The 11,944-nt window shown below is 45.3% G+C and overlaps 1 protein-coding gene across 1 annotated transcript in view; it reads right to left on the bottom strand.

Moving 5' to 3' along the window:
• Positions 1 to 2,591: 2,591 nt before the first annotated feature.
• The window catches only part of LOC102737067 (ATP-binding cassette sub-family A member 13), an 83,048-nt gene continuing 73,695 nt past the window's right edge, over positions 2,592 to 11,944 (bottom strand). The window contains exon 14 of the mRNA XM_081799718.1: positions 2,592 to 2,845. Coding sequence (XP_081655844.1) covers positions 2,592 to 2,845 — 254 coding nt within the window. The remainder of the gene's footprint in view (positions 2,846 to 11,944) is intronic.

Genomic DNA, 11,944 nt, shown 5'->3' on the forward strand with positions numbered 1-11,944 from the left:
CAGTGGGTGCATAATAAATATTTGTGAGTAAAAGAATCGATGCCTTTCTGGGACTGTAAATTGATGCACATTGATAGGAATAATTTGGCAATATCTACCTTAAAAATGCTAATGCTTGTTGCCCCAAAATGTGTTAAGGAAATGTATGATAATGGAAACAATTAGATAGTGCCATGAATCCAAATGAAGGTATTCCTACAGAATTGCCTGCAATAGGAAAATTGCTTAAACAAATAAATAAACCTGTATGCATCCCCAAAAGAGATTGCTCAAATAAATTATGGTACGTCCATGCAACATACTGCTGCACGGCACGAAAATGGGTGATGTTGGGGCTCCTGGGTGGCTCAGTCTGTTGAGCATCTGACTCCTGATTTCGGCTCAGGTCATGATCTCAGGGTCTTGGGATCGAGCCCCGCATCGGGCTCTGCGCTCAGCAGGAGTCTGCTTGGGATTTTCTCTCTCTCTCTCTCTATCTCTCTCTCTCTCCCTCCCTTTGCCCCTCCCCAACACACTTTCCCTCTCTCTCTCTAAAATAAATAAATAAATCTTTAAAAAAAAAAAAAAGAAAATGGGTGACATGGTTGTGCTCGATTTACAAAAACAGACAAATGTGTTATTGAGTAAAAAAGCAAAAAATGAAGAGTTTTGTAGTGGGATACCACTGTCCTAAAAAATAAAAATGCATGTGTTTAAAAGTATTACGTATTGGGGTGGCTCAGACAGTTGAACGTCTGACTCTTGGTTTCTGTTCGGGTCATGATCTCGGAGTCGAGGGATGGGCCCCGGGAGTCTCATCGGGGTTCTGCTTGATAATTTCTCCCTCTCCCTCTTCCCCTGCCCCCATTTGTGCGGGCCTGCTCTCTCTCAAAAATAAATAAATTAATTAATTAATTAAAATTAAATTAAATTAAATTAACCTAAAAACAAAATAAATAAATTAAAATTAAATAAAAATAAATAAATAAAATAATATTACGTATTAACATGGGGAAGGCTGCACACCACTAGGTTTACGGTAGCTAGTGCTGGTAGGATTACCTGTGAAGTTTTTTTATTGTTATTTTGGCTAGCCTGCATTTTCTATTACTTTTTTCAAGAAACACGCTTTATAATAGGCTAGTTACTGCTCCTTCCCACTTGAGGAGTGTGGCAGAAAATGGGAACATTTGGCCAGAACGCATTAGTGACACTGTCCTTTCGGTCCGTTCCTTTAAAACACTTTGGAGAAGAAGATGAGGGCAGGAAAAGAAAATATCTAGCTAGAAGCAAAAGGAGCCCACTTGCAGAGGGAATACTTAGGGCCTGTACACATTTCTCCAAATAGAGAAATTGCAGGATTCTCTTCGTGAGTTAAACCCAGACTCTACGGAGCATAAGGACACACAGAGGAAAGAGTACAATTAACCAAAGGACCGAGAAACAAACCAGACAGTTTATAATCGATGTTGCCTTCTCTGCCTCTGTTTGTTTAAGCCTAATTCCAAATTACACACCGTCGTAAAAGTGACAAATATTAGCAAGCACGAAGAGTCTAGCTAATTAAGCTCGTTATTTTAGTAAAGATAAGTATTTGACAAAGGTAGAGCTCATTGTGTCCTCCACACCATGAGCCGCCTGTGCGGGTCCGCGTTCAGGGCAATGATGCCCCCCGCCTGGGGCAGAGCTCAGGGGAGATGCTTGCCTCAGTCTTGGCAGGGGAACCAGCTCAGGTCCTTCAGTCAGGCCCCCGGTAGTAAAATTAAACCCCTGAGAACATCCTTTGCAAATTCATCTGGCTGGAAAACTCTGAATTTACTGGACCTCCTCTAGCCTGGGGGTGCGCATGGGCTCATTCCCACCCCCAAGAGAAAAGTCAGACATGTCTCTGCAGAGAGGGGCGTGCAGCTCCTGGTCGCTGTCCCACAGCAAGCCTGGAAGGTTCTGTGAAACACAATAATTCCTCTTATCCGCGGTTTTGGGTGTGGATCGCCCACGGGCTGGGAGCAGCTACTCCTCCAGACAGACCTTCAGGCTACTCACCTGATCTCATCACATCAGCACAAGAACTAGGGCGGGCACAGGACCCCAAGCTACTCAGAGAGCCCACATGCGTGTAACTGTAGAGAGTCTGTTGTTACAAGTCTTCTGCTATCGCTCTTGTTAGTCTCTGGCTGTGCCTGATTTAGGAGTTAAACTCGATCGTAGGCATGTAGGCATGAGTAGGAAAAACATGGTAGATACAGGGTTTGCTACAGTCCATGAGCTTACCCTCTCGAGCCAGTGCTCCAAAATCATGAAACCTCATGTATAGTCGAGATTCTTAAAAGTATCAAAGCTGCTGGGGCGCCTGGGGGGCTCGGTCGGTGAAGCGTGTGCCTTTGGCTCAGGTCGTGATCCTGGGGTCCTGGGATCGAGTCCCGCATCCACATCCAGCTCCCTGCTCGGCGGGGAACCTGCTTCTCCCTCTGCCCCTCCCCCCTGCTCCTGTGTGCTCTCTCTCTCTCTCACTCCCAAATAAATAAATAATTTTTTTTTAAAAAAGGATCAAAGCTACTGCTATTCATAACCCTGACATAATTGGGAAGTAAAAGAGGAGGGAAAAAAGGTTCTTACCTGAAAAAGTAAGCTTCGGCCCTGTCGTAATGGCCCGGTGTTAGTTTGAGGGGAGGGTAGTCAGTGGCCAGAGGCCTCACCATGAAGAAGGCCATGGCCAAGGCCACGAAGAGGACGGGCAGCAGCAGGTTGGAGAGGGTGACTTTCCAGGCCCGGCACGTGTGCCAGAGCCTCTTGACCAGGAGGGCCGCGGCCTGAGCCAGAGGCCGTGGGCTGCCCCCTGCGGGCGGGGTCCCTGCCGGGGCGCCACCTGCAGAGACAGGAACATGCAGCCAACCTGAGGCCAGGGGACACACACACACACACACAGCCCGGGTTCTGGGGGTCCCTCCAGGTGCTTACAGACGGCCCTGGCAGCTCGTGGTGCAGGAGCATCCTGCTTCTGACTCCCACACTGAGCGGGACACTGGAAATTAATATGCACAGGACGTCTTGTGACCTGACGGGGCAAGGACGGAGTTCTCCTGTGGATCCCTCTCTGATCCTGCTTCTGAAGGGAGCCTTGAGCTTGTTTTGTTGGTGAAAATGCAGCGTGCTCCCGAGTGTGGATTCCAAACCCGAGAGCTGTGGGATCTCTGTCTCCCCAGGCGCACACCGGAGGGGGTGGAAGGGTGCAAACGGGGCCAGCCCCCTCTGCTGCCTCCCTTCTCCTGCTATACCTCTCTGTTCTCACAGCCGGGTCCTTCCTAAAGATGCCCCAGGTCACGTCCAGCTCAGGGTCAGGAGGCATCATCCCCCAGCCCCGGGGCCTATTCCCCCTGCCCAGTGGGGGCGTCCCTGGTGAAGAGGAGGCCAGCATGGCCTCCTGGGGCGCGTCTCCAGCTCCAAGTGAGCCCCCTTGGCCCTCCAGGCTTCAGCCACCTGGCCCTCCCATCCTTCCACGGCCAACCCTGAGACCAGACCTCAGCTAGCAGTGCCCAGAAGGGGAGGCTGGACAGCAGGGCATGAGCGCATGTCGGGGACGTCCTGCTCCCCTTGCCGGATCTCTCTGTGAGGGGCCACCTGGGGACCACATGGAAGCAGCTGCAATAAACCTGTCCCAGGGCAGGGCGCCTGGGTGGCTCAGTTGGTTAAGTGACTGCCTTCGGCTCAGGTCATGATCCTGGAGTCCCGGGATCGAGTCTCGCATCGGGCTCCCTGCTCAGCGGGGAGTCTGCTTCTCCCTCTGGCCCTCCCCCCTCTCATGTGCTCTCTCTCATTCTCTCTCAAATAAATAAATAAAATCTTTAAAAAAAAAAAAACCTGCCCCAGGGCAGGCCAAGCAGTGGGCACAGGCAGCTCTCATGTCCAGTGTGGGGATGACAAAACCGGAGGAAAACGAGAGGCAAACCCAAGGTCTGAAGCCCTGATCCGTGTCCAAAGGAGGGACGCAGCCATGCCCACGCTCGTCCTTGCAATCCCTTGCAAAGTATTCCAGAAAACCCAGCATGAAGTATTTGTACGAGAAAGGTGGCCTTCTAAGAGGCCAGGTATGCTAAATTGATTGCACTGCTGACAAGCACCAAATGGAAATACAGTTAATAAAGCACAGCGAATACGTTTAAAATCCCCCAAAGAAATCATTTTGAAAGAAACGACCATTTTGAAAGATAAATTATTTATAAGAGCAGTGAGCACAGAGCCAGAGAGGAGCAGCTGGGGATAAAAATGCATTTGTGGACTAACTCCTTCTTTTGTCACATACGTATGGAGTGAGTCAGTGTCTTGCGGCAGGTACTGGGCTATTCCGGCTTTGTCCTCAAAGAAGACATCACATAGGGGCTGAGCGAAAAATGTAAAGAAATGCCCCAACACAGTGTAATCCAGTGTTGCGATCTGTGTGGGCAGAGCCGAAAGGGTTGGTACCAAGGAAGCTTAGGGACAGTGAGTCCCGGGGGATGTGTGGGGGATCTGTACCAGAAGTCAGTTCAGTCTCCCTCCTGAGTAGAGCAAGGCCCAGGTCCTCCCTCCTCCATCCTCCCTGTGAGTCTCCTTTTTTTTTTTTTTAAAGATTTTTATTTATTTGTTTGATAAAGAGACAGAGAGACAGAGGGAGAGAGGGAGAAGAAGGCTCCCCGCTGAGCAGGGAGCACGACGTGGGGCTCAATCCCAGGACCCTGAGATCATGACCTGAGCTGAAGGCAGACGCTTAACCAACTGAGCCACCCGGGCGCCCCTTTACCTTCACAGAGAACCCATCACTTCTGATGCTTCTGGTCACCAAACGTGGGGCTTTTCCCCACACATCAAGCGATTCTCCATGACACCAGCTGGGTGTCCTACAATCCAACTCACTTTGGACACCATCTCCCTGGAGAGTGTGGGACCCTCACAGGTAAGGGCTCAGTCACACAGGACTACCCCTCCCCCACTTGAGACGCCAACCACAAGCCCAGCTTGTCACCTGTGCTTCCGAGTAACTGACTGTAGATCAGAGTCTCCCATGACCCGTGCCTCGGGTTTGACTAATGTGCCAGAGTGGTTCACAGAACTCAGAGAAACAGGTTCTTATGTTTGTCAGCTTACGAAGGAATAGGATAGAAGACACAGATGAACAGCCAGATGGAGGTGATGTCCGCGAGGTACGCGGGAAGGGACGCAGGGGCATCTAGCACATTCCCAGCACCTCCTGGGACCTCTCTGGAAGCCCCTTTTATTGGGATTTTATGGAAGTTTCATCACGCAGACATGATCCACCCTGAACTCCATGTCCAGCTCCTCTCCCCTCCCTGGACGATAAGGACGGGGCTGAAAATGTCAGGCTTCTAATTGGCGTGGTCCTCTGGTGAGCAGCCCCCATCCAGGCGCTATCCAGGAGCCCACCCAGCGTCACCTCATTGGAACAGATGATGCTCCTAATCCTTTCTCTAGCAGAGAAGCATGCCTCCCTCTGTTTAGGGTCAAGAGGAATTGAAAGATCACTGGTAGGTGTGATGGCTTATGACCCCACTAAGCCATGGGTCATCATCTACCAAAAGCCACACCCCACAACGTCGCCTATAAGAAACATCTTCGAACATCCCCATCTAGCTGCCCACACTCAGCTGCCTGCCGGATCTTGCACCTGCTCAAACATGTCTGCACCACGCAGTGCATACAGACACCTCTTTACACCAGGGAAGGTTTTGTCTATGCAGCCAGGTGCATAGAAAACAGAAGCAGAACATGGCTTTCTGGGTGTTGGAATCTACCTCCTAAATTTGCCTGCCGATGGAGGGGCACACTCAGAGAATGGCCATTTATTTGCCCACTGGCTTTGCTCAGAGAGGACCAGTCACGACAATCACCAGGGGACGGCGAAGGTTCCATCTTTCAGTCTACATAGACCTGGACCGGAATCCAGACTCAGCCACCAACATGTTGTGCGACTTCTGGAAAATTTCCAACCTCTCTGAACGTCAGTTCCCTCAGCTGTAAGATAGAGACTTATGTTTTCCCTCTAGGTAATGAGGATTCTTATTACCACCCTTGTGAAACTACCAGAACAGGTATAATGTTGACCTCCAGCCATTGTAAATGCTCATCAGACAGGTTCAATAAGTCTGTGGGGAAAGACGTTTCTCATTATTAAGAAAAATAAATTCTCCCCACCTTTCCATATGTTCACTGAACATAAATGAGAAAAATAAAGGACTGAGATAGTTTATGGTCATGAAGGAACCACCAATCAAATATTTATGGCTAAACCCATAAAAGTATTCATATGAATAATTTAACAGACAAAATTAAAATGCCAGACCAAATTGTTATGAATTGTCTTATTTGACTTATGAGTGTAATTCTATTTAAAGAATCCAGTGACATCCATAATTAGGCATTCCCATTTACCCCAACCATCAAATTACTTAGGAAAAATGTCCAAAGATTTAATTCTTTTTTCTTTCTTTCTTTCTTTTTTTTTTTTATTTATTTATTTCTTTTTTTTGTCTAGTGGCTTCAATTATTTAAACATTAATACCTTGTGGGGCATACCTTAAAATATCAAGGACTTAGCATGCACCCCAGAATATGATCTTCGCATTACTGGATTCCTCTAAATGTTCTTGACGCTTTTAAAACAAAGTATCACAAATGTAATGCCTTCAAGTCAATTTTTAAAAAATGAATACCCCAAACAGAAAGTGTGCAAATAGCATGCATGAATATGTAGTTCATTAAAAAAAAATCTAAGGGAGAGCCCATATATATATTAGAAAATAGGGCAACAATGAAATTTTCAGATCATCAATATGGTAAAGATTAAAAATCACATTAAGGTGGCTCCTGGGTGGCTCAGTCGTTAAGTGTCTGCCTTCGGCTCAGGTCATGATCCCAGGGTCCTGGGATCGAGCCCCGCATCGGGCTCCCTGCTCCGCAGGAAGCCTGCTTCTCCCTCTCCCACTCCCCCTGCTTGTGTTTCCTCTCTCGCTGTATCTCTCTCTGTCAAATAAATATACAAAATCTTCAAAAAATAAATAAATAATAAAATAAAATAAAAATCACATTAATACCTAATATTATTGCGTGTTTAAAGAAATGGGCTTTCTTATTCTATGCTAGCAGAACAGATGAGCATGGTGTTTCTGTGGGAAACAAATATGAACCATCTTTGATCAGTGACTCCCAATCCAACAGTTATATTATTAAAAAAAAAAAAAATGGGGCGCCCGGGTGGCTCAGTTGGTCGAGCATCTAAATGTTGGCTTCAGCTCAGGTTGTGATCTCAGGGTCCTGGGATCGAGCCCTGCGTCAGGCTCCGCACTAAGTGTGGAGTCCACTTGAGATTCTCTCTCCCTCTGCCCCACCCCCCACTCACGTGCACACGTGCACGTGCTCTCTCTCTCTCTCTCTCAAATAATCTTTAAAAAATATAAAAAAATGGAAATTCATCAAATATATCAAATAAGGTGGTTTATTACATCTTACATAATATAGTAGATTATTGTATATAGTAGATAATTGTTGGAAACAAATGGGGACTGATTGAGCAGTTTACAACACAACTCTATGTACGGTGGATGGTGCGCAGTATTACTGTACTTCAGGGACTAGTACGGATGAGGGCTCGCTGATGGGGACGATGTTTATTACACAGAGTTGGTGAATAAAGCAATGTAAGATAAGCTTATATCATGTTTTGAAAAAAATGTCTATACACAAACATGACTCAATAAAATGGGGAGGGGGGTGGATGGAGGAGTAGGACCCAAAATATCAACAGCATGTATTAGCCAAAAAACGAGGTAGGATTAAAGCATTAAATATGTAATTATAGGAAAATATTCATAATACGCCAAATGAAAAAGTGTTACAAAATATCACATAGAATTAAAAGAACTTACTAAATATACTAATATTAAGCTGTAAAAGTTAGTGTTTTGGTAAATGTACTTCCAGTGAAAAGTTTTTTTTTTTAAAAAAAAGATTTATTTATTTATTTATTTGAGAGTGCGCATGCATTTGTGCAAGTGGGGAGAGATGGAGAGGGAGAGAATCTCAAGTAGGCTTCACACCCAGCACAGAGCCCCATGAGGGACTCAATCCCACGACCCTGAGATCATGACCTGAGCAGAAACCGGGAGTCGGACACTTAACAGATTGAGCCACCCAGGCACCCCATAGTGGAAAGTTCTTTTATGAAATGCTTTCTTTCGATACTCTATATACTATTTGACAAAGTGTGTTTTTCTTAGTTCAAAAAGTTAAAGTGGTATAAGCATTTCAACCTTCTTAAAAATGTACAATTTATATTTCTTTCTGTGCTGAGAACATGGCTACTTTAATTTTCTTCACCATTTTCTGGGTTTTTTCAACAATAAATATTTATGCATTTTGTAGTCAGTAATTGTTTTGCAAAGACTGTATACATATTCAGGAAATGAAGCACAGTTTTATGAAATAGAAACTGTATCACTTTCTGGGGCGCCTGGGTGGCTCAGTCAGTAAGCGGTTAAGCATCTGCCTTTGGCTCAGGTCACGATCTCAGGGTCCTGGGATTGAGCCCCGTGTCGGGCTCCCTGCTCAGCAGGAAGCCTGCTTCTCCCTCTCCCTCTGCCCCTTCCCCTGCTCGTGTTCTCTCTCTCTCTCAAATAAATAAATAAAATCTTCAAAAAGAAACTATCATTTTCTGCTTACTGAGTTACAGAATTTTAGAGATGAAACTTAAAAATCATATCATTGAAAAAAATAGTAAAAATATAATTGAAACCTTTCACTTATTTATAAATACACCCAGTTCAGGAGAGTTTCTGAACTAAGTTAAATTTGGGAGACTAAAACACAGTGAGTATTTACTATGTGTAAAGTCTATCCTGGGTCCTTCGGTTATCTCTGTGAATAGCATTCTCGAAGACTCTTAATCTCATATAAGAGTCAAACATGTCACAAAATGTGTCAATTCAACCTGAACAACATGGCATAACGTGTACAATGGTGTGTGGAAAGCATCTCCAAGGAGGCTTCCGATGCCAGGAATTCCCAAAGTAAACATGTGTTTGCGGACAGGTTGGGAGGGTAACCAGTGTGGGCGGTTGTTCTGAGAATAGAAAGAATCTTAATGCACGTAGATTCTGAGGCAGAAATATGGTAAGCTGGTTAAGGACAGGGTATTACAGATATTTTCTATGACACCCCAGTCATGATCTGGGATTTCCAAATCATTAGCAGACAGAAAAGGGCTGAAATCATTTCATCTCTTCTCACCAACCCAGTGAGATAGAATCGGGTGAGCTGTCTGGAAAGTGTCACAGTACGCTTCCTCGGGAATAGGTGTTAATTATAGGCATATGACACATTGTGGGTTCAGTTCCAGACCCCCCCAATACAGTGAATATCGAAATAAAGTGAGTCAAATAATTTTTTTCATTTTCCAGTGCATATAAAGATATATTTACACTATTAAGTGCGTGGTAGTATTAGGTCTAAAAAAACATACTTCCCTTAATTTAGAAGTACATTATTGCTGAAAAAAATGCTAACCATCCTCTGAGCTTTCAGACCATCATAATATTTTTGTTGGTGGAGGATTATGCCTCGATGTTGGTGGGTGCTGGCCGATCAGGGTGGTGGTGGCTGAAGGTGAGGGTGGCCATGGCATTTCTTAAAATAAGACAACAATGAACTTTGCTCCATTGATTGACTCTTCCTCTTGCGAATGCTTTCCCGGTAGCACGAAATGCTGTCGGATAGCATTTTACCCACAGAACTTCTTTCCAAATTCAAGTCTGTTATCTCAAACCCCCCTACTGCTTTATCAACTAAGTGCATGAGAGATCCTAAATCCTTTGTTGACATTTCAAAGTCTTCACAGCGTCTTCACCAGGAGTGGATTCCGTCTCAAGAAACACTTTCTTTGCTCATCCCTAAAAACGAAGTCCTAATCCGTTCAAGTTTGATCATGAGATGCAGCAAATCAGCCCCATCTTCCAGCTCCACTTCTGATTCTAGGTCTCTTGCTGTTTCCACCACACCTGCTGTGACCTTCCCCACTGACGTCCTGAACCCCTCAAAGTCACTGGTGAGGGCTGGAGTCAACTTCTGCCAAACTCTTGCTCGTGTTGGTATTTTGACATCTTCCCATGAGTCACAAATGTTCCTAATGGTATGTAGAGTGGTGAATCCTTTCCAGAAGGTTTTCAATTGCTTTGCAGAGATCCATCAGAGGAATCACTCTCTATGACAAGACAGCTTTATGAACTGTATTCCTAAATGTATTAAACGTGAATGTCAAAATTACTCCCTATTTCATGTGCTGCAGAATGGATGTGGCATTAGCAGGCATGAAAATGGCATTAATCTTGCTGAATATCTCCATCAGAGTTCTCAGGCAACCAGGAGCATTGTCTATGAGCAGTCAGTCATGTTTTGAAAGGAGTAGTTTCTTTCTGAGCAATAGGTCTCAACAGTGGGCTTAAAAGATCCAGGAAACCATGTTGTAAACACATGCGCCATCATCCAGGCTTTGTGGTTTTATTTCTAGAGCATAGGCAGAGTAGATTTAACAAAACTCTTAAGGGCCCTGGGATTTTCAGAATGGTCAATGAGCATTAGCTTCAACTTCAAGTCACCAGCTGTATTAGCCCCTAACAGCAGTCAGCCAGACGTTGACTTCTCCTCTCCAGCTATGAAAATCCTAGGTGGCATCTGCTTCCAATAGAAGGCTGTTCCATCTACACTGAAAGTCTGTTGTTGAGCGGAGCCACCTTCGTGAATTCCCTCAGCCGGATCTTCTGGATGACTTGCTGCAGCTTCTCCATCAGCACCTGCTACTCTCCCGTGAGATGCTTCTTTCCTTAAACCTTATGAACCCACCTCTGTGAGCTCCCAGCTTTTCCTCCGCAGCCTCCTCACCTCCCTTAGCCTTCACAGAACTAAAGAATCAGGGCCTTGCTTTGCATTGGGCTTTGGCTTAAGGGAATGTAGTGGCTGCTTTGATCTTCTATCCAGACCTCTAAAACTTTCTCCATGTCAACAAGAAGGCTGTTGTGCTTTCTTATCATTTGTGTGTTCACTGGAATAGCGCTCTGTATTTCCTTCAAGAACTTCTTTGCATCTACAACTTGGTTCATTGGTGCAAGAGGTTTAGCCTTCGGACTATCTTGGCTTTCAACACGCCTTTCTCACTAAGCTTAATCATTTCTCGCTTCTGACTTAAAGCGAGATATATGTGACTCTTTCTGTCACTTAAACACTTAGAGGCCCTTGTAAGGAATATTAAGTGACCTGATTTCAATCTTGCTGTGTCTTGCAGATTTGGGAGGCCGAGGAGAGGGAGAGGGATGGGGGACAGGCTGTTCAGTGGAACATTTGCCAATTAAGTTCAGCCTCATAAAAGGGCACAATTCATGGTGCCCCAAGACAATTATAATAGTCACATCCAAGATCACTGATCACAGATCACCCTAACAAAATAATAATAATGAAAGGGTTTGACATATTGAAATACTCCAAGAATCACCAAAATGTGACACAGAGACCCGAAGTGAGCAAATGTTCTTGGAAAAATGGTGCCCAGAGGTGTGCATGATGCAAACCTTCCATTTGTTTAAAAACTAAAAGGCAGAGTTTGCAGACTGCAATAAAGTGAAGCATGCCGCTGTGAATTGTGCAAGACTGTTGAATCTCAGATCTGTACCGCTGAAACAAATAATGCAATATATGTTAAGAAAAAAAAAAGAAGAAGAAGAAGGTAGAGGGAGGGGAAGAATGAAGCGGGGGAAATCGGAGGGGTAGACGAACCATGAGAGACGATGGACTCTGAAAAACAAACTGAGGGTTCTAGAGGGGAGGGGGGTGGGAGGATGGGTTAGCCTGGTGATGGGTATTGAGGAGGGCACATTCTGCATGGAGCACTGGGTGTTATGCACAAACAATGAATCATGGAACACTTCAT

This window comes from Leptonychotes weddellii, chromosome 12 (genome assembly GCF_054177405.1).
Source record: "Leptonychotes weddellii isolate Sample4059 chromosome 12, ASM5417740v2, whole genome shotgun sequence".
Classification (NCBI taxonomy): domain Eukaryota; kingdom Metazoa; phylum Chordata; class Mammalia; order Carnivora; family Phocidae; genus Leptonychotes; species Leptonychotes weddellii.